At 38.0% G+C, this 27596-nt stretch overlaps 1 protein-coding gene across 2 annotated transcripts in view; it reads left to right on the forward strand.

The window, feature by feature from the left end:
* srpx (sushi repeat containing protein X-linked) overlaps window positions 1-17011 on the forward strand; it is a 36853-nt gene extending 19842 nt beyond the window's left edge. For both annotated transcript variants that reach the window (XM_002932794.5, XM_004911751.4), the window contains 6 exons: window positions 3290-3416; window positions 3779-3900; window positions 6160-6339; window positions 10955-11088; window positions 11998-12119; window positions 13922-17011. In XM_002932794.5, coding sequence (XP_002932840.1) covers window positions 3290-3416; window positions 3779-3900; window positions 6160-6339; window positions 10955-11088; window positions 11998-12119; window positions 13922-14102 — 866 coding nt within the window. In that variant the 3' untranslated portion in view covers window positions 14103-17011. The remainder of the gene's footprint in view (window positions 1-3289; window positions 3417-3778; window positions 3901-6159; window positions 6340-10954; window positions 11089-11997; window positions 12120-13921) is intronic.
* Window positions 17012-27596: the final 10585 nt, after the last annotated feature.

The following is a 27596-nucleotide window of genomic DNA, read 5'->3' on the forward strand; positions in this document are numbered from 1 at the left end:
CCCTGCCACACACCCCTACCCCCCCCAGGGGCCCCTGCCACACACCCCTACCCCCCCAGGGGCCCCTGCCCAACGTCCTCCACTGAGGATGCTGCCAGAGAAAGCAGCAACAGGGTCAGTTCTGGGCCGCTGGGGCTCAACAGGTATTTTCCTGGTGACCCGGCAGGCCAGTCCAACCCTGCATGTAAGGTTATTTTTGTATTCATTGATAGTCTGTGTCAGTATTGTGCCCTATTTGTGCTATTAATTGCTGCCTATACAAATGGTGCTATAGAAATCAAATTATTTTCGAAAATAAATTATTATTTTCTTAACCCCTAAACTACAGACTAAACACTAGATGGCAGTAGAAGTATTTTCATTTTCTAGTGTAAGTATAATTATTAGGATGTTCACATTAGAGCTTTATAATATATTTTGCTAAGTGAGGGCTGAAAAGTAAGTGAATACGCAATACCAGTATGATATATTTACTTGGCAACTTACATTAGTTATTACTGTTCAATTGGAGTTATAAGTATTCAATAATTACTGCAAAAATTAAACCCACTTTTATACTGCATTTATCTGATTAAGGTTTAGGATTTTATTTAAAAATAAAAAATAAGGATGAGCTAATGAGGAAGTTAAGAAACCTAAAGAAATAGTATCTGTCTTTTGCTTAATTTGTGTCACTGGATGTAGATTTCTGAGTATTTTCTGGAGAATTTTTTTTACTTGCTTTTTCATTAATAATCCAGGGCTGTCATTTTTAAAGATTCTGTTCTCTATAAAATCATTTAACCCAAATAAGGGTTGAAGCATAATCCCTTTTATTCGGTGTCATAACTAAATTCAATTTAAAGCCCCAAAGCATTGGTAAGTTTATCAGTTCTACTAGATTTATTGAAATTGCCCAATAATTATGGCTTTACTGCCCCCCCCCCCCCCCTGTAACTACAGGGTCTGCTTTATCTGTAGTTACTCCCTTGCTTTTATTTTAAATTATAGTCTGCATTGAACACCGTTGGCCTGCAGTTCTAGCAGTTACCGTATTTAACCTTTTGTGCAAATTTTACATAGTATGGTTTTTTTTTTAATTCAAAGGCAAGTGGAAAGTATGCAATCGGATGCAAAAGTTTGTGTATTTAAATGCTGTTCACAAAAGTACTTTTGTAAGGTGCAAATTACAAGGCTGGATGAAGTGTTACTTCCAGGCCCCCTTGGTGTTGGAGATCTTTCAAGTATAAACAACAGGGAAAAATCAGAATGTGAGGCCAATGCTCTATTTACCTCTGTTGATATTTTCTTGGCTGCATTACTTGGGAACTGACCAAAGCACTGGTCTCACATTCTGATCTTTCCTGATGTAGTTTTCTATTTGAGAGATCTAACACACATTTTTAAAGGCGTAAGACCACCATTAAAAGCACAGGTTAGGGTGTACTCCAACCACATAAAAGTAACTTTACCAATATTATACTGTAAGTAACAAACAACTGAAATGCAAGTCATCTGGCCAATTTTGCTTAAAACAAATGTTATATTGAGTATTATAAGTACAATTAGTATCTGAGTGAAATTACAGTATTTCAGGGAAGTGGTAATGTTGGAAAAATCAGCAAAATATGCCAAATTTGACCATTTTTTAAACTTTGCTATTTCTAAATTACAACTCTAACAATATCCATCCTGAGGTACACGTACAAGCAAAACTTCACAAGGTTGTCTCTAACATGTCTTGCATTCTTCACAGGTAGATCTGCCTCTACCCCATGTTCTGGTGATCTAAAAGGAGGGGCAGCTTAATGCATAGGCTAACCTAGGCTCTATGATTTTTCTAAATTTTCTTTAAACAATTATTATCATGTGCTGCAGGCATGCAGCTTCTGCAGGCCTGTTTGGGTGCTGCTCTGGCCCCCGTGCATAACTGGTATCTGCTTTCTGCCTGGAAGTAGATTTAGGCAACTTAGGCAAGGCAGCAAGACGTGTGTATGTTTTTACTGCATGTCTCCAATCTCTTGAAAGCCATGTCAGCTTTGATGGAATTGGTGGGCCGAAGCCAACATGGCTTTATAGTGCTTGGTGCAAATGCAGTACAGACACATACACGCCTTATCTAAGTTGCCTAAATCTTCTCCCAGCTACCAATCAAGCAGGTACCAACTGTGCACAGCACCGGACTGGGCACAGCAGAAGCTTCAGGCCTGCAGCACAGTAAAAAAAATTTTTTAAAAAGAAATGACAGCCAGCTCCCCAACCCAAGATAAGAAAATAATAATAATTAAAAAAGCATGGGCACACAACAAGTCATACAGACATGTGATTTACTGGTTGCTGCCTTTCCTAATAGTGACTAACAGTTAATAATTTGGAAGTTAATTATTGTATATTTTTAGACTTTTGGGAGTGGAAGTAGCCTAGAAGGGGGCCCTGATGAAAGTGAGCCTAGGGGCCTCGCATCATAAAATCCTCCACTGTCCATAGATGCCCAGAGCAGCAGCTGCTGATGAGGGTCCTCACTGCCTGCACGCTAGAAGTAGCGCAGAGTACATACACGTTACTGGTAATTAAAGACAAGAGAAAGTGGTGCTTGAATGAAGAATGCTGAGTATGATTAATCTATTTTGTGCAATCACTTGGATAGAACACTTCTGCAGAATAGTTTCATAAATCATGATACTTATATTTTTTAATGAATTTGTGAATAAATTGGGGCATTGCTTATCAATAATACATGACCATTTTCAGCCACGAGAAGAAGCATTTGCCATTTCCATAGTGCTTGCATGCAACATAATTCATGTAACATAATTTGCAGTTCAACAGAAAAATATAGCAAATTCTTTTTGGCAACCTGTGATATTATCTTTATTTTTTGTAATGTTAAAGGTGCCACTCTCAAAAGTATTTTCTCCTTTTATGTCCCCTCTGCCCCCTCACCTTATTTACTTGCATCATATTCCTGTCATTTTTCATTTAAAGCAGATACATGAGGCCTCTGGTGCCACAGCACGTCTTTTGGGATGCATCTCAAATATCAGCTTCTCTTAAGAACTGAATAAGTATATTGACAGCATCTAAAGCATAATCCTAAGCCCCAGTTATCAGGAATGGATGCTTGATACTTCCAATTCTGTATTAAAGGTCATAGGAAGTGCAGTTGTCAGACAGCATACATTGGCTTCATTTACCAGTGGTTCCAGTTGCTTGCTTGTAAAGCATAGCTGCAATTGTTAAATATATACCAATTTTTATATTTTTTTGCATATTGTTTTTTTAATTGTTTGATTTGTGGTATATTATACAGATTTGGAGCCACCAAGAATTAAATGTCCAAGTGTAAAGGACAAAGTAGCAGAACCAAATAAGGTGACAGCAAGAGTATTCTGGGAAACTCCAGAAGGACGAGATACAGCAGATGGTATTTTAACTGAGTAAGTTGAGTAAAATATAATAGTGGCATGGGTATATCAGTGTTATTGTTCTGTAGTATATTAACTCCAGTAGTTTTGACACCTTAGCGAAGGATCACTAACAAAAAGGAGTTAATGTATATGGAGCATTTTTTTATGATGTGCCCTTCTACTAAAATTCTAGAGAACAGTATTTATTTGCATTTACTGATAAATAAATGAAAATGTAGTTTGCATTTTATTTTTTGTCACTTTATAGAATCTATTTCAAATGTATAAAGTTGGCTTTCTGAATCTATTTCAAATGTATGAAGCTGACTTTTTGACTCACCATTTTTTACAGTGCCAAATAGCTAGACTCAAATCTATTCTTGTCTTTTCAGTGTTATACTAAAAGGGCTGCCCTCGGGCACAGACTTCCAAGAGGGGGACCACAAAATCCAATATACAGTGTATGATAGGGCAGAAAACAAAGCATCATGTAAATTTAATGTTAAAGTCAGAGGTAAGTAACCTAGCAAACTGGCTATTCAACATGAAAAAAGTGAATTTTAAACAGTAATGAAGCAGCTGGGGATACTGCTTGGGGAAATGACATTTTGCAATCCCTTTGAATAACAAATTTCTTTCTAGTGGTTTCTCATGGGAAAGGTATTACCAAGTAATGTACAAGAATAAAAAGAGGGAATGTGAGTATTAACGTAGATATTTTCTGCCAACAGCTCTGGAGTTTAAAAAAAATAAATAAATTTAAAAAAAAAAAAAAAAAATATATATATATATATATTTATTTATTTGAAGTCCGTTCTAAATGCTGGTACAGTAGTGCACATTCATAGGCTTCCATGAGTCTGAAATCTGACAGTAGATGAGTGATAGCTTCTGATTTAGTGCATCTACATAAAAGCTTGCAGTGTGAAAACGCCCAATGGGAGCACAGGGAGATGCTTTGCAACATCCTTATAACTTACTGTACAGTCTAGATCTGACATATGGTTTTAAATCAAACAAAACGTGTCTTGAGACATCTTTATGGGCACCTAAACTGTCAACATAAATATCACATAAAACTTAAGTCTAAAACAACTGGACTTTTCTGAGTTTTTCTTGAAAACGTTTCACCACTCATCCAAGTGGCTTCTTCAGTTCAAATGACTGGTAGGGAATTCCCCGGTATTTAAACTCTTGATGGTAGTAGAGTCACAGACATCCAATCACAATGGTTCCATTGAACTTGTTCAGTTAGGTGTTAGCTGAAACTGACAGGTGTAAGAAGGTATGATACAATCACAATGGTACCAAGATTCTCATTGATGAAGGTGTTAATCCTTCAAAGTACATGACTGGAAGTGTGAACTGTTGTGAAACTGCCGGGGTAAGGATGTCAACGCGCCATTGTATGTTGGTGACAAGCGGTGTCTCAGGCCCCCTCCTCTGTTCAGGGATGGTTTTTCCAGGTTGGCATAAATGGCCTCTTTCACACCTCTTTCAAACCATCTGTCCTCTCGGTCCAAAATATGCACGTTACTGTCCTCAAAAGAGTGACCTTTTTCTTTGAGGTGTAGATAGACTGCTGAGTCTTGTCCTGAGGAGTTTGCCCGCCTATGTTGGGCCATTCTCTTACAGAGAGGTTGTTTTGTCTCCCCAATGTATAAGTCTGAGCACTCTTCACTACACTGGACAGCATAGACCACATTACTTTTCATGTGCTTGGGTGTTGGGTCTTTCGGGTGCACCAGCTTTTGTCTCAGGGTGTTGCTGGGTTTGAAAAACACAGGAATGCGATGTTTGTTGAAAATTCGCCTAAGTTTTTCCGATGTTCCAGTCATGTACTTTGAAGGATTAACACCTTCATCAATGAGAATCTTGGTACCATTGTGATTGTATCATACCTTCTTACACCTGTCAGTTTCAGCTAACACCTAACTGAACAAGTTCAATGGAACCATTGTGATTGGATGTCTGTGACTCTACTACCATCAAGAGTTTAAATACCGGGGAATTCCCTACCAGTCATTTGAACTGAAGAAGCCACTTGGATGAGTGGTGAAACGTTTTCAAGAAAAACTCAGAAAAGTCCAGTTGTTTTAGACTTAATTCTACTAGATACTGTATATCATGACCTGGATGAATGAGAATCTTCATAGACATCACATAAAACATTTCCATGTATGTTTCCATACATGGATACTTTCTACTGTATATAAAATAACATTTACAGATAGGACATTGGGCTGCAGTCTGGTGAGATTATGGCCATTGGATGTATGGGTCAAAAAAGCTACAAATTAGATGCAACAAGACTGATATACTGTATATGGTCAGCTCTTAGTCTAACATCTATCTAAGCCTCTATTCAGAAATGCTTTTTAATTGTTAAATTAACATACTTGTATTTTGAGTTGCTCATGTATATGTATCTTACCTTTTCTTATTTATTTATGTCATATGATTTCATTATATATTGCCTCAAGCCCTTAATGCTTATGGACATATTTTGGCTAGAGTGCAATAATTTTTGCACACATCTGGTAAAGCACAAAAAATTGGCTTCTTTTGATACCCATGATCCATAAATACCTGATTTATATATAAACTGCTAATTTTATGTAGGCACACATTGAACTTTCTCCACCAAAAGGCCCTGCCAGGAGCTTGCAATGTATTAATGTATTGCAATAGAACAGCAATAGCATTTCCTTCCTTTTTATTCACTGTACTTATTACTTAACAGTTCTTCATCTTTCTGCATTTTTCCTCAAAGTTAAGCGCTGTCCAAAATTAAGTTCTCCTGACAATGGATACATCAAATGTTCAGGGGCTGGTGATAATTATGGAGCTACATGTGACTACTTTTGTGTCGGAGGTTATGAACTTCAAGGAAGTCCAGCCCGTGTCTGTCAGTTTAACTCAGAATGGTCAGGGACAGAGCCAACGTGTTCCTGTAAGTACATTAAGAACAAGGTGTTGTTTATGTTATTAAAATAAATAAATGTTTATTTACATTGGAGATGCAAAAAAACATAATTTTTTGATTGGCTAAATAATAAATCCAAACCCTAAATTGCATATTCAGATTTATAGCTTGTCAGTGCTGTGCCTTTGCCTTGCTTAGATTGCACTGCTGAACTTCATGCACTTGTGTCTTTTTTTTAATCCAAATCAACAATATATCTATGTGACAATCGTGCATATCTAAGCTACCACAATTATAGCACAGAGATCATTCAAAGCAGGTTTTCAATATATCCATAAATTTGTATACCAAACTTTGCAGATGGTCAGCATGGCATACATGATCTGTTACTTACAAAGTAAGTCTTACAAAGTCTTGTATATTATTTTTTCCTTTTTATGGGGCTACAATCTCGGGGAATAGATGGGAGCCCTGACAAGGGGCCCAGACTACTACAAAACAATTAATGCTTTCCATTCCCTATTACATATATATAATATACTGCTGGTTACATATCTCTCATTGAGGATTATGATTGAACAGCTGTTTCATTTAGAGCAGTGCTGTCCAACTTCTGTTGTACCGAGGGCCGGAATTTTTCCGACCTACGTGGTGGAGGGCCGATAATGGAAGCCAGTTTTGACCACTCCCCTTTTTGAAACCGCACCCACTTGAAACCACACCCATGTTATCACATGACCATACCCATATTAATGGTTGTAGTACAGCAAAAACCTGCCATACTCTGCCTGCCCTACCCTGCCTGTGTGTGCCATACTCTGCCTTCCCTACCCTGTCTGTGCCATACTTGGCTGGTTTGTGCCATACTTGGCCTGTGTGTGCCATACTCTGCCTGTGTGTGCCATACTCTGCCTTCCCTACCCTGCCTGTGTGTGCCATACTCTGCTTGCCCTATGCTGCCTGTGTGTATGGCACACACAGGCAGCCTACAGTGACACAATGCTGGCACTGCTCCAACAGTCTGCACAATAACTATATATTAAAAAACTTTTTAATTGAAGTACCACCTCAGTATATGTTCTTTTTGTAGTGTGCAGGGATTATTTGTGGGTTTCTACTGCTCCTGAGGTGTGAACAGGGGAACAATATGGGTGATTACAGCCTGAGCCTGAGATGTGAACACTGCAGGGGGTGAACAATGCAGGGATTAAAAGGTGTGAACAACACAAGGAATTACATATTTAAACAATACAGCCTGATTACAGCCTGAATCTAAGGTGAGAACCATGCAGGGGGCCATTTAATCTCAGTATTGATACCATTTAAAGCTTACACAAGAGTAAGCCATCAAAGCAGCCAGACAGGTGGGGGGCCACACAGAGGGGGGTCGCGGGCCGCCAGTTGGACAGCACTGATTTAGAGGAACTGTATTAAAGGCTCCAGATCCCTAGAGACATCCTACACTGGCAGAAGCTTCTGGTTGGCAGCGTACAGCTTGCCCCTTAAACAGTGCTTAGATATGCACCACATTCTGAAGGCAAATAAATAACTAATGGCATGATTTAGAAGCAGAATGATGAAACAGAATACCTTAATTAATTCTTTAAATTATGAATATGGATTGAAACAGCTAGCATACTGTGACCATTTTCCAAACGTCTTTCTCATGTTTTATCGATTGTTCCTTTGCCAGATATAATTTTTATCAGATCTGCAGCTTGTTAGAGCAGGAGTGGGATTTATTTAATAATATTAGTTTTTTTCCTTAAGTTCCTGACAAGAACAGTCATGCTTTATCCTCAGGCGCTTGTGGATGGGAATGGATGACATCTATTAATTCAGCTTCCATTCATTCCCTTGTTTACTCTGCTGTTATTGTAAACCTGCTACATGAGATTTACCTCTGAGAGTAAGCTGACCTACGGCTATTAATTATTGACAGTGTGGTAAAGACTTATTGCTATTGGAATGCCATTCTTTTTATTATTAAATGAACTATTATATTTGATGTAATAACATATTTGTATGTGCTATATAGTTTTTTCCGGATCATGTACAGAATGTTTCTCTAGGGCATATGTTTAACCTAATAAACTCATATAAGCCCCATCTGAGGGTAAAGGGGCTAATAAACTTGCTTCAAATAGACAATAAGGCATGAAGCAATAGCTTATACAGTTTGAAGAACCTTCGTTGTTGTAAATTTCAAGACCCAGATAACAGCATTTCCTGCCAGTACCATATTCCCAATTATGCTATAAATCTACCAAAACTATTCAGGAAAGAGTTCATTTAGATAATGTCTAAAAGATTATATCTTGCTTCTATGGAAAAAAAATAATTAATTCAGTTAAGCAGTAAGTCCAGTAGTTTTTATACATTATAATTATCCACTTTGTGGCTCAGAACCGATGAAAACTATCTAGTCAGTATTAGAACTGCTGTTCTTAAGAGTCTTAAGAATAAAGGACAAGGACTCCTGTAGATTATCATCCTATATATATATGCTGCTTTGGCATAGCAAGCCCTAAAGTTCGGGAGAATTATTGGATTTTATTTGTACAATAATGTTTAACACGAGACCGTGACCCGGCTTTGAATAGTGTTACCCTGTTTTGAATAAGTGTCACGCTTTGTATATTATTTGTGTCCCGTTTTCTTTATTTTTCTTTACTTATTTTATGTTACATTTTTTCTTTTGGGTAATTCACATTAACACATTCTGTTTTGTTTATTCTGATTGTCTAGTACAATTATTTGTTGTATTTCGTAACCTCGGTGTGGATTGTGTATATGTACTGTGTCATCACATTTGCATTTTTTGGGGGGTGTTTTCTCACACTCACGTTATTGTCCGTTGGTGTTCCCGCCAAACACTGTTTATAAGGTTTTTTTTCACTTGTATTTGTAACTTTGACAAAGGCTGGTGTTGCAGCCGAAACGTCAGTTCCCTTGCCTCTTCAATAAACCTACAAAATTGAACCTAAGACCTGAGTGAGCGGTACCTTCCTTCGAGCACTTGTGAACAAAATTGTGGAACTGCACCCAGGCATCTGTATTCGTTCTATACGAGAGTGCTGGCCTCTGCTGCATAATATATATAAATATATATATATATAGTATACACAGAACAGTCCTTTCCCTTGTATATTGCCTGTCATCCTGTTCTCACCAAAGCTTCTGTTCCCCCCCAACTTTACCTTCAAATGCTCAGCTGTCAGATCTGTCCCCTTGTGCAGCACTTACCCCCTAGGCGGCTTCTCCCCCATGATACTAGGTTCAGTGAGCGGATGATCTGATGCACTAAGAGCACTGACAGCAAGTTGGATGCCTGAAGGTAAATTGTATAGATGGGAAGTTTTACTTTAAGGAAGGAACAGGCTTGATGGGATTTTATTGATTTTTTTATTATACAAGCCATAAATAAACAAAATGCTGTGTAATAATTGAATAGCAGGCTGTTGGTGTGTCATTGTTCTAGAATAATACAATCACTTATATAACTGATTTGTTTGTGTGTATGTTGGTCAGGCCCGAACTGTGTGTACTTCTGTGTACTTCAAATGCCATGTCGATTTTGAACCCCAGCCTGGACCTGATGACTTTCCCTTGTTAGATTTTGACCACATATAGGGTCACTCTCCCTGTAGTCAGTTGCGCATTAGACCCCTTTCATTAAAGGTACTTGTCCTTCGGTATAGTTGCTGTATAGTTACACTTAGCACCACTTAGTTCTTCCTGGCTTTTATTCTGTATTGAGCACTGCTGCCCATTGGTGCAGGGGAACCCTGGAGCTATTGCCACCTCCAGACTATGCAGTAGTCACACTGTGTCAATCGGTAAAGTTCAGTCACGCCAAAGAAATAGGGCGAACACCTCACTTGCATGCCACCAGGCAGAAAATACTCGCAAATCGGATGCAATTGCAACTGCAATGACTCTGGAATTCTGGGAATATGCTGTATTCTGGGGAAAAAATGTGGTGATTAAATTTGAAATTGAACTTTACCTACTGCACTTGGGGGTCGTACATTAGCCCTGTGGTGATTTTCCCAAGGGATGCATTTTTGTTAGTATTCTAGAATGCAACCATATGTTGTTTGATCAGGTCTGAGAAGGCAAAAAGCTTTATAAGCTGTGTCACAATTGCTACAAGTGAGTCTAAATGACAAAAACTAAAAAATAAAATCTTGATTTGCGCACGCTAGATTCTTTAAAAGAATGCAGATAAAAATTCCACGCAAGGCAAGAAAGATTTTCTCAAGGGTTTTATAGCAGGAAATAATGTTTTAGTACTAAATGCTCAAAACCCAAAAATGTGACGCCTGCCTCTGCCAAGAAAAGATCACGATTTGTCAAGAGATTTTTTAATTTTTTGACTAATAAGCCCCATAATCCAACTTTATAATATAAATAGCAATGTTTGGACCCTAAACAGCCCACAAAAAACTTGCTCTTAACTTGCTATCTTTGCAAATCAAACAGCCATACAGCACCATCTTCTGGATGAAGCAGATTTTTATACTTATTTTTATATATTTCACTAATAAAAGTATAAATACATAATATTGTTTGGTGGCATATTACATATTAACTAAAATGTTTTGTTTTTTTTCAAATGACTGTTTTCTGTGAAATGCAGTTATGAACATTAATGTTGGAATAAACGATGCAGCAAAGTTTCTGGATCAGTTTTATGAAAAAAGAAGATTACTAATTGTATCAACTCCTACTGCTGCTGATTTCTACTACAGACTGCAAATTGGAATGCTTCAGGTATGTGGTTTGATATGCATATTTAGTTTCACATTGCATTTAGGACCTCATTTTCTACATAGGCATCTGTGGGCACATGCCAAGGGGCAGCTTTAGAAGGGGCAAACTGCAGGTGACTCTATGAGCAAAAAAAAAGCTTAATTGAAAAAAAATCCTCTCCAGGCAACAGCTATAAACTTGCTCTGGTGAAGCTGTGAGGGAGGAAAATATCCCTCTTTCCCAGTGCTAAACATGGTCAAATCAAACTGAAATCCCCTTCCCTTTTAATATAAACCAACAGGCCAGTGTAATATGCTCTATTAGAAGAGTCTTCCACATACCAACAGAAGGTAGGGTTCCCTACTGGCCCGTATTATACTGACCTGGACATTAAAAATGAAGCCTGATGCCAGTATAATCAATAGGGAAAAAAGATAAAAATATAGGAAGGCTGGTATTTTTTTCCCAGAAAAGGTGGCAACCCTAACAGCAAAGGGTCTTCAGAGAGCCATTTTGGGCAATACATTTACAAAGAAGAAACAAAGATTCCTCGACAAATGTCAGCCCCCCCCCCCCCCTTCTGCTCATTGCAATGAAGCGCAATAAATATCCTACTCTCTTTAGCCAGCTGCCTTCAAATTAACAAATGGTATGTGCTTGGTGCCTTTTCTACGTACCCCTAGTAGGTCACAAGCCTAGGGGATATACTATCCACATATTGCAGCCTAGCCCACTATTAGGGAATTCATTTTAATACCTCTTACTTCTGGTATTTTACTGTATTCAGAATACTTTTTTATTTTAATTTTTTTTGCCAATATCTGTGGGATCAGAACAAGTATTGTATAGGGGTCTGTACTTACCATGAGGCAAATATTTCACATTTGGGTTTAGGCTATTAGATAATAAATATTTTCCTTCCTTTATTAGCAAGGTCAGTGTGGCCTGGACTTACGACATATTACGATAATTGAATTATTTGGAGTATATCCAACTTATATTGGAAGAATAGGACGCCGGATTCTACCCCCTGCACTGGGATTTCAGCTTAGGTATGTTTCACAGTAACTTTGTTGTTGAACCCTTCTGTACACATAAATTCATTAGCATCAACTAGATATTTGTTGGTGGTATTTGCTTTAAGGGTAATAAATGGTAAGCCATGAACTGATATCTTTTTTGGGCAATACTGGGCATTCATAAGGCATTGGAAATCCCTAGTTATAACATTAGAACCCAACCACTGGGAAGGTTTTCTGGCCAAGTTACTGCAGTGTATAAGCCATGGAACCAGCAATTGCTCAGCATGGAACTGCAATCTAAAAAATACAAGAAAAAAAAACAAATTATATGACACAATAGCATATAGCATAAGAATTTGTAACATGTTGCCCCTAGGCCACTGATTGGGGATCACTGGCTTAAAGTGTTAATGTATGTTCAATGTTTTTCTTTTTAATTTAAATTTTAAGCTATAAGCCTTTTTTTCCACTAAGTTAGTGAAGTTAGGATCCTCATTTTTGTGAGACACAACAAGAATCTAAACTTTTAGGCAACTGCTTTTTATGTTCCCTTTTTAAATTTCTCTTTCTGCTAGGATTACAAAATAAAAGATTTTGTAAAGTTGATTAGTTGACTGGTACACTCCCAGCCAGGGACCTAGGTAGGCCTTTGCTGTGAGAAGTAGGTATGACAACAACATAGGTGTTGAACTGCAATGGACTTTATTGTAGGCTTCTCACAGGTGGTACAGGGTCAGACCAGAGCCAATTTACTAACAGGTTTAACAGTTACACAATATTAAGAGTGTGGCAGATCCTCTCTCTTCAGCATGCACATTACTTTCTCGCAGTCTGCCCTCTCTATACAAGCCTTTAATACCTCTGTCATATGGAAGTCAGTAGTGAGTGTCCTTAAGGGTTGTTTTCCTCTCTATTCCTCTTAGTTGTACCCCTTCTCTGTTGTGTTCATATACAGCGTATGAGCTATTCCCAGCTGTCTCACTATAGCTCCCTAATTGGAGCACAATTGCCTAGGGGCTCTACCCTAAATGCTCACTCCTCATTGGGACAAGGGCTGCCTTTCATATTTACCCTATAGGGCAAGCAGAGTATGGCACACTCAGGCATCATATAGCAGGCAGAGTATGGCACACACAGGCAGCATAGTACAGGCAGAGTATGGCACACACAGGCATCATATGGCAGGCAGAGTATGGCACACACAGGCAGCATAGGGCAGGGAGAGTATGGCACACACAGGCAGCATAGGGCAGGCAGAGTATGGTACACACAGGCGGCATAGGGCAGGCAGAGTATGGCACACACAGGCAGCATAGGGCAGGCAGAGTATGGCACACACAGGCAGCATAGGGCAGGCAGAGTATGGCACACACAGGCAGCATAGGACAGGCAGAGTATGGCACACACAGGCGGCATAGGGCAGGCAGAGTATGGCACACACAGGCAGGGTAGGGTAGGCAGAGTATGGCACACACAGGCAGGTAGGGCAGGCAGAGTATGGCACACACAGGCAGGGTAGGGTAGGCAGAGTATGGCACATACAGGCAGGGTAGGGTACGCAGAGTATGGCACACACAGGCAGGTAGGGCAGGCAGAATACTGCCTGTGTGTAGCATACTCTCCCTGCCCACAGGCCACCAGTTGGACAGCACTGCCCTACAGGCCAAACTTAGAGGTTGGTGCCATCTAGTGGACAATCTAAATATAGTCTAACTATATACACTGAAATAAATCTTATTTCACCTCCTTACACATTTAGCATTTTTGTTAAAACTTTTATTTGCAAACTGAATTAAGCATTAACTATCGTTTACTGTATTTTTCCCCTTTAGACTGCTGCTAAGAATCCCCCAAAACAAATTTCAGTTGGTGGTGTTAGATAAGCATGGAATGGACAAGGAGCGATATGTTACCCCCGTCACTAACACAGATCTTTTTACTTTGATTGATGTCTTTCCTCTTAGGAAAGATGAAATAAAAATGCAAGCTGAATTTGGTCACACTTGTAACTGATTATAGTGCTTATGTGGTCGATCAACTGTTTCAGAGGTGCTGCCTGCAATACATACTTTGGTGTACAGAATTTTTTCATGAACTGATGTATATTCTCTCTTTATACATACATATATGGTATTCTAAAGCAAACCATGCCTTGAATGTTCTTCACCTATTGGGTCTATTATTCAAAAATCTGTAATCCAGAAAACTCCTCAATATGGCAATGCCCCATTCAGTAGTATCCTGTTACAACAATGTCTCGTGTTTGATCAACTGGCTTTCTCTCTGTAATAATATAGCACACTAAGTACTAACTAAGATAGCATTAATCTATAGCAATAGCAACATAATTCTATTGATGTTTTTTATTGTTTTATGGTTTAAATATTTTAAGTAGCCTTTTTAAAAACAGAATCCAAGTATCTTGGATAATAGATTCCATCCTGTATGTTTATTGTTTATACATGTGCTTTTAAAGCATCATTTTCTAATGATAGCATTTTAGTGAGGCATTTATCGATATAATTGGGAAGTGCTGTATTCAAGAACATTATATATTAAAAAGCGTGTACTAATAAAGTTATTTTAATGCTACAAATCCTACTGAGTATTGTGAAAGTAAAAAAACAAACAAACATTACTTTAGCTGGTTTAACAAGACTTTAATACAAACGATAAATAGATCTGTGATCTTTGTGTCCAGCAAGGGTTTTCGGGCAGAGATACAGTTTCACAATGAAATGGCTGTAATTAAATAATAAATAATTAATAAATAAATTAATAAATAAATAGTGGAAAATAGAGAAAGGGTCCTGCTATTTTCACCACTTTCATTCCAGTATGTATACCTCATATAAGTCTTAAATATATTTGTGCTTTAAGATAGGTACAAGCTGCAGCTTTAAAGAGACACAGGTGCTAGCTCTATAAAGTGTTCTTGCTCCATGTTTGTGTGTCCAAGCAAAAGGCATTCTACTGTTATTTTCAAGCGTACTGTATGCCTAAAAAATATGACATGGTAAATGTGTGTTCAGCCCAAGTTTTCCAGGGAACCAAGACAAAGGAACTTGATTTTGGTATTGTTTATTCAGTTGCATTTAGTTAAGCTTTTTAGTCCTTTAAATTGTGTAAGGATATGGGTAGCTTGGAAGTATAAGTGTTCCAGAAGCTATTAACTTATCAAATAGATCATGCATGCAACTGTAAATCTTAGGAGTGGGCCCTTGTGTGGAGAAAGGGTGTTGCAGAACTATAATTCTCAGGTGAAATCAATAGATTAGAATCAGTGGTTCTTAAACCAACATTTTTGTAAGAAATGTAACGTCAATCTCTCGGGGAATAGGCACAACTGTTAAGAATATACGCACAAACAGAACCTTCATAAGTGTTTGCCCTTCAGGGGCCAGTGACCAGTCTGTGGATAGTCATCTTGCAAATGTTCAATCCCAAGCTTTAGGCCCTCAAAAATGGAACCTAGGCAACCTATAGTAATCCCTAAGTCTGTACACTTGAGTCCTTCTCCTGAGGGTAGTACACACAGGATCTAACCCTTTTAGGATTCTCAGTAAATACCCTAATACCCTAACCAAGTTAAGGCAGGGTTTGCGTCATCTATTGTCTGCCACATCAAATGCTGCTTAGGCACCTCTCCCTGTACTGTTTAATAAGCTCCAATCATGCTATAACAGTCAATACCTTACCTTCCTGAGATCCCTAAGAATACTTAGGTGTCCAAATTCTAGGGCACTGTCTAAATATAAGGTCCATTGGGTCCCTACAGTTGGAAAAAATAGGTGACATTTCCCTACATGCCATGATCAAGTTATTTCTACATATTGCTCTAACATCATAGGGAAATCTCAGTAAACCTTTTTCCATAGCTCAGATCCTTCTGTTTAATTAAATCCTTTGTTATCATACCCAAGAGTACAAGCAGCAAGCACAGAGGGGTGGGAGGAACACTGTACAGAGCTTCCTTTCCTTGACTCAGATAGGGACAACAGGCTCAGCTGCATCTACCATATTGTTCTATTTTAATCTCTCTAGTCAAATGCAAAAGGGCTGTGATCCACAAGCATGAATATATGAAAGTGTAATAAGAATATTTTTCTCTATATGAAAATAAAAGGATACATGCATTCTGAAAGCATTAGATCAGTAAATCTAATTTAACAGCCAAAATATTATTGTAAATCTCAGTAGATCCTGCAGTATATGGCAGTTGTTAACCTCAGGTACATGGCTTCTTTATTCAGCTATTGTATCATGTTACAGACCAAACCATTTCTAAATTTGTGTCTAAAAAATGTTTTGGGAAGTCACATTATAAGCTTAATAGCTTCATTAGCACCCGAGGGTGGTATTTAGCATAATATTTTGTTTTAATGTTTCTAAAAGATAAAAATCATATATTTACGCCTAATACCACAAAGTGATTGAAATTTGCTTGATATACCAGTGCTTTCCTTTGGTACGGGGTACTGTCTCTTTCTACATATCACTATTTGCTTTTAAACAATGGACAAGCTGATTCTTATTCTTGTGGTTTTCTGTAAAACTGTGAAATCTTGGGAAAGCCAAAGTTTCTGATATATTTAAGGCAAAATTAAAAAAACAAACAAACAAAATAAAAAACCTTTTCCCTTACAGAATCTATCCCATCAAACTTGAATGGAACCTGTATTCTTGTTTTTTTTCCTCTATGTATATGAATGGATGTGTATATATAAATACATATATCATGTTTAATTATTCCTAGTATGTTTCCCTTTCTATAAGGAGACTGTTAGCCTGCGGGCAGGGTCATTTTTCCCTTTTGTCCTTTTTCTGTTTATCAGTCTATAGTAATGGTGTTTCCTCGGTGTACAGACCCATATACAGTTGCATGAGCACAGTAATTAAATAAACTAAATGGTTTTTACCAATTGTGTGCACTTGTTAGAATGTTACCAATTTCTGCCACCTTTGTTTTATATTATTACAATTCATTTTGAAAAAAAACGTTGTGTGGTAAGTCTTCCAAAGTGACATCCGAAAGATAACAATGCTCGTTTTCAGCTTTTTCCATTTCTATGCTTGTAGTCATGCACTTTCTACGTTAAATTATGCAGTTCTTAACTTGATAACCTTTCCCAGTGCTATATATTTCCATGTAATGACCTATGTACTGTATGTATAATTTAATTATTCCTGCTAGGGTACACATCATTGAACATTTCTTGCAATACATTTATAATATATCCAAGGGAACCACTGATAATGTTATTAGAAAAGTAAAAAATAAGTAAGTAACATTTTTATCATGATATAAAATGTAGATCTCAAGATGAGAGGGAAGAGGTTTTTATGTATTTTCTCTTATTTGAAATTTTTCCAACCTGAATGGCTGCCCCCATGGCTACACAGCATTTTATTTATATAAACTATAGTAGTGTTTCTCTAGCAAACACACAACTTTTACCAGTGCAGGGCAACTGTATATTTTTATTATAATTACTTTACAACAGTTTCATTTTTTGGTGTTACTGTTCCTTTAATATGTGGTGGTTGGGTTGGTTGAAGGTTTAGTATCTGAGTCTTAGGGCTCTTGCACATAAGTGTTTTGTCCTGAGTTCAACTCTGGTAGGTTTATTAAGCATTCCACCACAAGGGAACTTATGAGTTAAAAGGGGTTGTTCACCTTTAAATCAACTTTATTTTGATGCAGACATTGATATTCTGAGACTGTTTGCATTGAGTCCTTGTTTTTATTTTTTTTTATGTGTGTGGGTGGGTGTTTTTTTTTTTTTTAAGGATTTATCTTTCTGTGCAGCAGCTATCCCGTTTAGTATTTCAGCAGCTTTTATTTACCCTAGAAACCAAGTAGTGTTTTAAATGAGAAACTGAAAGATAAATAGGAGAGGCATAGAACAGGGATTTAAGTACAGTTAATAGGATCTATCATCCAGAATGCTCAGGACCTGGAGTTTTCTGGATAAGGGATCTTTATGTAATTTGGGCCACTGGACCAGCATTTTACTTCCAATAGATTCATCACATTAGTGCCACCTAGAACGCTATATTTATTCTGCAGAAAGCTTTACCATACTGAGTAAAGAACCCTAAAAGCTTTCTCCATTTGCTTAAGACAGCAGCTGCCATTTTAAATAGGAGGGGGATAGGTAATCACAGCCAGTGCAGTCACACAAGCAAAGACAGCCTTCAGTTCCCTATCAGGTCAGCCTAGCTGCTGATTGGTTCCTATCCTACAGTGCAGTGTTCTGAGTGCTCCTGGCCCCCCTGCACTGTCTGGGAAAGGAGGAAGCAGGAAGTGGAACAGCTGGGCGGGACTAGGAGAATTTTTGTAGAAACTTTCAAGAAATCAGCCCCAAAGACTACTTTTTAAAGCCCATGCCTTTTATATTTTGATGAGTACAATTCATTGGCACAATATTTTTTTTTTTGCACAATATTGTTTTTCAAGCAATATGTCCCCTTTAAGTCTGCTTAAAACCATTTAAACATTAAATAAACCAATATGGATTCATGCAGCTTAGTTTGAATCAAATACAAGGTACTGTTTTATTTGTACTGTATTTATTAATTAAAATGAATTCTATATGGAATATGGCCTTCCCATAATTTGGAGCTTTCAGTATAATGGATTTCCATATAACAGAGCCTTATACCTGTATTAATATTATCTAGGGATGCACCGAATCCAGGATTCGGACGAGCCTTTTTCAGCTGGATTCGTATTCGGGTGAAGCCACACTCCTGGCCAAACCGAATCCAAATCCTTAAAATCATGTGACTTTTTGTCACATTTGCAAATTAGAATTCGGTTCAGTATTTGGACAAATCTTTTTTGAAGGATTCAGGGATTCGGTGCATTACTAATATTATCCTTAATTTATATAATGCAGGGATCCCCAACCTTTTTCACCCGTAAGCCACATTCAAATGTAAAAAGAGTTAGGGAGCAACATAAGCATGAAAAAAGTTAATAGGGGTACCAAATAAGGGCTGTGTTTGGCTATTTGGTATGTACTGTATTAGCAGCCTACAGGAGGGTCTGTTTGTCTGTACACCTGGGTTTTATGCAACCAAAACTTGCCACCAAGCCAACAATTTCAAATTAAGCATCTGATTTGAGGCCACTGAGAGCAACATCCAAGTGGTTGGGGAGCAACATGTGGCTTGTGAGCCGCTGGTTGGGGATCACTGATATAAAAGGCTCTGGAACAAAGATCGTACTTGGGTAGAAAGTATTTGGAAAACTATTTTTTAAAATATAAAAAGCTATATATCTTTTTTAAGGATAAAAAAATATGGACTTTCCTTACGGCTTGTTGCTATTTTATTCTCTGCAGGGAGATGAGACTACACCAATTTGTCTCACTGGTTGATCACTTTTGTATTTATTATTTGCATGATTTATGATATCCATCATTATTTTCCATCATTCATTATCAGCTTCATTACAAAAAATAACAAGCACAATGGTGTCTTATATAGTTACATTTTGTATAAATTTCCATGAACCTATTCACTAACCCATTGTTACCTGACGTTCCAGCTATCCAACATGCTAAACTGTGCAGCCAGAAATGTACTCCGGCTTATAGGAGTATCCAGCTGCCCTCAGCCCATTCCTTAAAGTGGCCATACATGGACATATTTAAGCCTCCAATTTGGGTTCTTCAAACCAATTTGGCAGCATATTGGCTCATGTATGGGGCCCTCCAATGGGTCTAGCCAACCAATATCTGACCAAATATCAGCCAGATGTTCATCAGGAAGGTTTGAGTTTACCATCAGATTGAGGAGCACATTGGCTCTTGGCTCTTAGTCCTGATATTGTAATTCAACCGTCTGGCCCTGTGTACTACATTTACATCTTTTAAAAAACACGTTATCACTCAAATAAAAAGCTCAATAACATGTTTTTATTTTTTCTCTAATCCTTTGTTAGGCTTTGTATATTTATACACTGTACAGGACCAGAACTAGGTGGCCCACCCCTGACTGTAATCAGCATTCTTGTGGTAATCAGAGTTATTTGAATTGATTAATTAAAGTAAACCTACTAAGTCTACCCACAATGCATGCAAGTGCATGTCAGTTTCATGATTAGGCCCCACACACTAAAAGGGTACCCTGGAAGTAACATTTCTTTAAGGCACTGGTGTAAGTGAGTTTTCTGTGTTGGTACAACAAGCTAAAGAAACCCTGAATGCAAAATCTCCTTTAAGTGTAAATGTGTAGCAGTGTACACTATACTTTGCACCATCAAAGCCTGTGCATTTCCACTAGGTGCTTTGTAAATAAGCCCTACTGTGGTTAAAATTCTTACCTTAAATGCAGAATGTCTGTTATTGACCTGAAACCCCTTGTGTATCTTTTTGCCTTTGTTCTAATATGTTTTATGAAAAAAGGCTGAGGTTTAGTACATTAGAACTGATGTCTGCTGTCAGTATTTCATATGGGCAACTAACTAACTTGGATATTGAATGCTAATAGAACAGGTATTAACCACCTATTGGGGCAACTTGTTCTGTTTGGCCATTTGTATGTAACATAAAGGCACCACCCACTGATCCACACTCAGGGGTACGGAGTATGAAAGCTGACATTTCAAGAAAATTATCTTTTTTTGTACAGTTGCTACTGAATTGAAGCTGAAATACGGAGTTTTTAAGAACATTTGTTCTTTTATATAATTCATTGCTCTCAATCCCCCTGCTGCTGCCAGTAGGAATAGTCATTATTCATTTTTATGGCACTCAATACCGTAACAATCGGGTTCTGTAGTTTAATCAATCACTTTTCCCAAATCCCTTTGTTCATTTTTATTATAGGATACAGAATGCTTGTAGCTTGCTTATTTTACATTCTGAAGATATCTATTCAGCCATGACAGGGATATAAAGCACCACATGTTATCTTCAACGACTTTTGAGACAAATGCGCTGTACTCATTGATTATTAGGTAACAGCTTTCTGCTACCAGAATTCCAGCTCCGTATTAAAGGAATACTCACAATGTAGAGCTCAGAATTCAATCTCTTGTCTCTGAGAAGTCAAAGTTCACATCAGTATCTTTTAGTTTATTTAATTTTTTAATGTTCTTCTTTCTGTGAAAATGAATAAAGTGAATATTGTAATAATAGAAGTCAGCAAGGCATTAAATGACCATATATAGGCACAGGGCTGAAGGTGAGTGCTTTATCACAGGTTATGTTACTCCGAGGGTTCATTCGCCCCTGATGATTGCTATTACACTGGAGTTATGAGAAAAAAACTGCATTTTGGGTAAAAACATGGCAATTGTGTCCAACACTGCACATTGCACTCTGCACTGAAGGGTTGTAATGACCCCTTATATGCTTTCTTGTATTAAAGGCGCATTATGTTAACCCATAGTTAAAGTGGCAAAATGCCAATATTGCAGGTACCAGAGAACCACAATGGACCACGTAAGTCTGTTGTGGCAGGCTAGTTTCCCTGCATCAACAAGATAACATACCCACATAAAATATGTTAATATTGTGGTGACAAGAAATAAATGGTGTTACATAAAAACCAAATTCTTTTTTGTTATTAAAACATCTGTACCTGTTATAAATGTATTTTAAATGTGAACTGTAAATCATATATTGCCTGCCCCGCCTCTCGGGGCAGTCAATTACTTTTATTTTCTATTCTGCACTTCCTAGATATCACTTCATTCCTCAAATTTCTTCTTCCTCATCATGGTCTATAGTTATGTAGCCAGAGCATGGACTTGGACATCAGGTCCTCCATTCTGGCACATACACAAGATTTTGGGGTGATACAAAACTTACCTCAATAACAGCAGCCACAAAATTGCACCTACCTGCTTGCTGTGATTGTGAATTTCAGGACTGAAGGAAACATAATTTAAATGATTTATAGAAAGTGTAACAATTTTATTTCGGTCAACTTACATGATAGAAAAGGATTTGAAATTCTTTCTTAAGTTCCCTTTAAATCCAGTAAAATGTTAACATTAGGTAATACTTTATGCATTATACATTGGTGCAAGAAAATGTAAACTCAGGGTATGTATAATGGACGTTTCGCTGTATTTTGTTTATGTTTTTTATGAAATTGTGATATTTTCATGCCCATGTGGCTACCCATAATATAGAATCCTCTGGATATCTAGCTTGATGTTCTGCTATACTAATTGCTTGTTTATTATGAAAACCTAATAAACATCATTTGAAAACATAAAGATCTCAGCTGCAGTTGTAGGAAGCAACAACATTGTGCCAGATTTACACAGAACAGAGGGGGTTATCACTGCAAGATTTTTAATGCGTTCCAATGGTATCGTTTTATCGAGCAATTTGGTACTTTTAATAAATGTGTCCAGTAATTAGAGACTGGGGATTTAATGATTGAAAAAAATGCTTCCTGTATGCTGGAAGGTTCATAATGCCCCCTTTAATAGGCTTTCTACAGCTTCATTAGCTCAGCCTGGTAGGCATTACTTGTGTTGTTTAACTTTACTATTGCTGGAATATGTTGACAAAACATAAGAAAACATCCAAAATTAAGTATCTAAAGTATCTAAGTATCTAAACCTAAGGAAATACACTAAATCAGTATCACAAACAGTTATTCCAATATAGTGTAGGGTTGTCACCATTCCCTGCTGCCAACTCCGGGCAGGAGTGGGTAGTGATATCACAGAGGGAATGGTGGGGGCTGGGGTGGTGACATCACGGAGCGGGGCTATGATGTCAAGGGGCCGGCGATTTGTCATGACTCATCAGTCTTGGAGAGTCCAACCTGGTTTTCCTAATTTGGAAAACCAGGCAGGTAGTTTTGACCCAGACAGCCCTTTCAAAACTGGCCTGTCTAAACTGAGGCATTGGCAACACTTATATAGTGGTTTCTCCTGGTTTTGTAAAGTGTTGCTGGAATAAAGATTCCTGGCAGGCATTTGGTTAAGAGGTTTATCATCATTGATGGCCAGACCCCTGGTCAGGTGTTTGTATTCATTTTGAAATGCATCTTGTACTGAGAGCATACACACACTGTAACTGATTTGGCTGTTGGAGTGTTCCTTGTGCACATATAATTAAAGACATATAGCATTTTCAGCATAAAATAAGTGAAGTGGAATTATATGAGAAAATTACATAATGTCTGGTTGCCAAGCACCTAATGCACATTCAGGGATTATGAGAGATAAAAAAATGCTGCTTTGAAATTACAGAAATTTCCCTTCTGTGTCGAGGGAAGAAAGGGCAGTGTTGAAAAATTAAGCCCAGAAGGGCAAGTAACAAAAGTCCTACATTTTCTTTAACATGAACATCACCAGCCAAGATGCCTGTTTCTGTTTTCAAGACACTGGCTCTTATGCATGGATTCATTGCTGTTTTTGTTAGGGCCATATATGCCCCTTAGTTTAATGATCACTATTTACCAGTTCCCACATTCCTGATACATGCTTATAGTTTATTCTGCTGTTATGCTATAATTTCAGAGCTCTATAGCCTGCACAGTAATTAGCCATTATGATTAATTCCCAGGACATTCTAGCAAGAACTGAGGGCTCCGAGAGTCACAGACAGATCCCTGAGCCAGTGGAAGATGCTGTACAGTTCTTTTGTTTACTACACTGACTAAGCCAAGGACTACACCAATACTGTCAAATGTAGCAACAGATGCATAGAGATGGCAAAGGGTTAATGGTTGTTAATACATTTCCCAATATGTACAAAAAGGCAGGAGCAAACAACTAATAAGATGTTTGCTTTTAAACAGGTGACCATTAAGTGCCACTTGCTGATTGGTTGCTATTGGTTACTGCTCCTCAGCAAACTTAGTGTCTTTTATTGCATAACCATTTGGTTTTTAATAATAGTATTTAGTTTGTGGCCCTTACAAGCTGCTTTTTTTTGCAGGTGGATAGGGACTATGGTGGATGTAGCATTTTAATTAGGCACTGTCTCTTTAAGGAGAACTAAAGGGTATAAGTAGGCTAGAAATTCTGCCATTGTGTTTTCTGTACCAGCTCAAGGCAACCACAGCCCTTTAGCAGGGAACATTTGTGCCTCCGAATATACCCACCACTCTTTGCTACTGTCAGTACCTCAGCTTGTATGAATTTCAAAAAAGAAAAAAAAAATCAATAAATTTGCCCAGGCAACTTCTTTTCATCCTAAGAAGCCTACAGTGCTCCATGATTTCAAATATACCCCTTTATTCTGGTAATGTAGCTGCACAAAAATCTCAGTCTTAGCTGTTCTATACAATCACAATATTCTTACATTACAGTTTTGGCGTAATTGTCAGTAAACCACAACATCAATATAAATCATGGTAATTAAAAATAGATTATTAAATGCAGGAGAGCAGATTATTTAATGAAGAGACTCAGACCCCCCCTCCTCACGTTCATGAATGTTTAATAGAAATAAATCATTGCTTGTGTTATAATAACTGCCTAAATGAAGTATTGTTCAATAGAGCAGCAGCAATAAGGCAGCTTTTGTCTGGGAGTAATTATTTGGAGATCAAATATCTTATTGTTCTGCTTTGATTATACAAATTATTAGAGAATATGTTCAGCACTGCATGGATGCAAATAAATCGCTTTTTAGACTACAGACATATTTTTGCTTTAACAGAGAGATTTAGAGGGGATGTATACATAAATTAACATTCTGAAAAAAAAAATCTCCCATATGCCCATTCCCCAGTGCTGGCAGCGGCACCAAAAGGACAGGGGTTGGGCTGTTTGAGCGGGGGTGTGTGGGGGATGCAAGTAGGAATCTTTGGGGTGCAAGCTCCCTAGGGGGGCACAAGCTTTAAATCTGGCCCTGATCACAGCCCTTTTGCAGTAAAGATCTATCTTCTGCTGATTCCCTGCTCTGCTGTCTGTTACTGAGCTTAGGGACCAACTCACAATATACTGTATATACAGTGGTGTGAAAAACTATTTGCCCCCTTCCTGATTTCTTATTCTTTTGCATGTTTGTCACACTTAAATGTTTCTGCTCATCAAAAACCGTTAACTATTAGTCAAAGATAACATAATTGAACACAAAATGCAGTTTTTAAATGAAGGTTTACGTTATTAAGGGAGAAAAAAAACTCCAAATCTACATGGCCCTGTGTGAAAAAGTGATTGCCCCCCTGGTTAAAAAATAACTTAACTGTGGTTTATCAATTTCAATTTTCAATTTCAATATCAATTTCTGTAGTCACCCCCAGGCCTGATTACTGCCACACCTGTTTCAATCAAGAAATCACTTAAATAGGAGCTACCTGACACAGAGAAGTAGACCAAAAGCACCTCAAAAGCTAGACATCATGCCAAGATCCAAAGAAATTCAGGAACAAATGAGAACAAAAGTAATTGAGATCTATCAGTCTGGTAAAGGTTATAAAGCCATTTCTAAAGCTTTGGGACTCCAGCGAACCACAGTGAGAGCCATTATCCACAAATGGCAAAAATATGGAACAGTGGTGAACCTTCCCAGGAGTGGCCGGCCGACCAAAATTACCCCAAGAGCGCAGAGACAACTCATCCGAGAGGCCACAAAAGACCCCAGGACAACATCTAAAGAACTGCAGGCCTCACTTGCCTCAATTAAGGTCAGTGTTCACGACTCCACCATAAGAAACAGACTGGGCAAAAACTGCCTGCATGGCAGATTTCCAAGGCGCAAACCACTTTTAAGCAAAAAGACATTATGGCTCGTCTCAATTTTGCTAAAAAACATCTCAATGATTGCCAAGACTTTTGGGAAAATATCTTGTGGACCGACGAGACAAAAGTTGAACTTTTTGGAAGGTGCGTGTCCCGTTACATCTGGCGTAAAAGTAACACAGCATTTCAGAAAAAGAACATCATATCAACAGTAAAATATGGTGGCGGTAGTGTGATGGTCTGGGGTTGTTTTGCTGCTTCAGGACCTGGAAGGCTTGCTGTGATAGATGGAACCATGAATTCTACTGTCTACCAAAAAATCCTGAAGTAGAATGTCCGGCCATCTGTTTGTCAACTCAAGCTGAAGCGATCTTGGGTGCTGCAGCAGGACAATGACCCAAAACAAACCAGCAAATCCACCTCTGAATGGCTGAAGAAAAACAAAATAAAGACTTTGGAGTGGCCTAGTCAAAGTCCTGACCTAAATCCTATTGAGATGTTGTGGCATGACCTTAAAAAGGCGGTTCATGCTAGAAAACCCTCAAATAAAGCTGAATTACAACAATTCTGCAAAGATGAGTGGGCCAAAATTCCTCCAGAGCGCTGTAAAAGACTCGTTGCAAGTTATCGCAAACGCTTGATTGCAGTTATTGCTGCTAAGGGTGGCCCAACCAGTTATTAGGTTCAGGGGGCAATTACTTTTTCACACAGGGCCATGTAGGTTTGGATTTTTTTTCTCCCTAAATAATAAAAACCCTCATTTAAAAACTGCATTTTGTGTTTACTTGTGTTATCTTTGACTAATAGTTAAATGTGTTTGATGATCAGAAACATTTTGTGTGACAAACATGCAAAAGAATAAGAAATCAAGAAGGGGGCAAATAGTTTTTCACACCACTGTATATAGAATAGAAATGTTACAATACAAGGCTGATCAGTAATTAATTCAAACTTTCATTATATGGCAATTTGCATATGTACCATCAGCTTCTATGACATGAAAACCTTATTTTCTGCTTGATGTTTTGCAATGAACCCTTGAGAATGTGAATGTCACTGACACTCCTAACAAAATTCAAGATGATAACCCACTGAGCACACTTTGAAGGCCTGGATCATTGGCTTGGATCAGCCTGAAAACAGGAACGCAGGCATTCTCATGATCCCCGCTTCACGTAGCCGAGGAGAGACAGAAGCTGTACATGTCAATTGAGTTTTACTGAGGTACATAAGGGAACAAATCTGCTTCTCTCAGCCTGCAAAAAAGATGCAGGTTCATAGCAGCAGAGCCAATGCTCCATGTGTAAGTTGTAAGATAAGCAAGTCTGCTTAAGGGTGAAGGCACACAGAGCTACTTAGTAGCAGCTACTTGTCATGGCTACTAAATGCCAGAAATTACCCTGCCATAGAAAATACTGCTAAAACACACATAGAGGCAATTATAAGTAAATGATCAGAATGTCTACTTTTGTAGCTAAGAAAAGTAGCTGCTACTAGTAGCTCCATGTGTTTTCACCCTATTGTATGAAGATGCACAAGCTGAACACTATTAATATAGCTTCACAATACAAGCACACAAACCAGAGAAGTTTAACCATTATAGTACAGGCAAATTTGCTGTCCATTACAGGTGGGTGGAACATTACAGCACGTAAAGTAAAAAAAGAAGATGGTGCAGGCAGGATTAGAAGGGATCATTTCTACATGCAAGTAAAATGGCACCTACGCAGTACCAACAACAGGGCAAGCTTCTGAGATGCATATTGATATGTTTATTGCTGTTTAATTACTGTTTACATTATTCCTAGGGCAAAACAGGCTTATTTTAGCTTTCTGTC

Source organism: Xenopus tropicalis, chromosome 2, assembly GCF_000004195.4.
Source record: "Xenopus tropicalis strain Nigerian chromosome 2, UCB_Xtro_10.0, whole genome shotgun sequence".
Lineage (NCBI taxonomy): Eukaryota > Metazoa > Chordata > Amphibia > Anura > Pipidae > Xenopus > Xenopus tropicalis.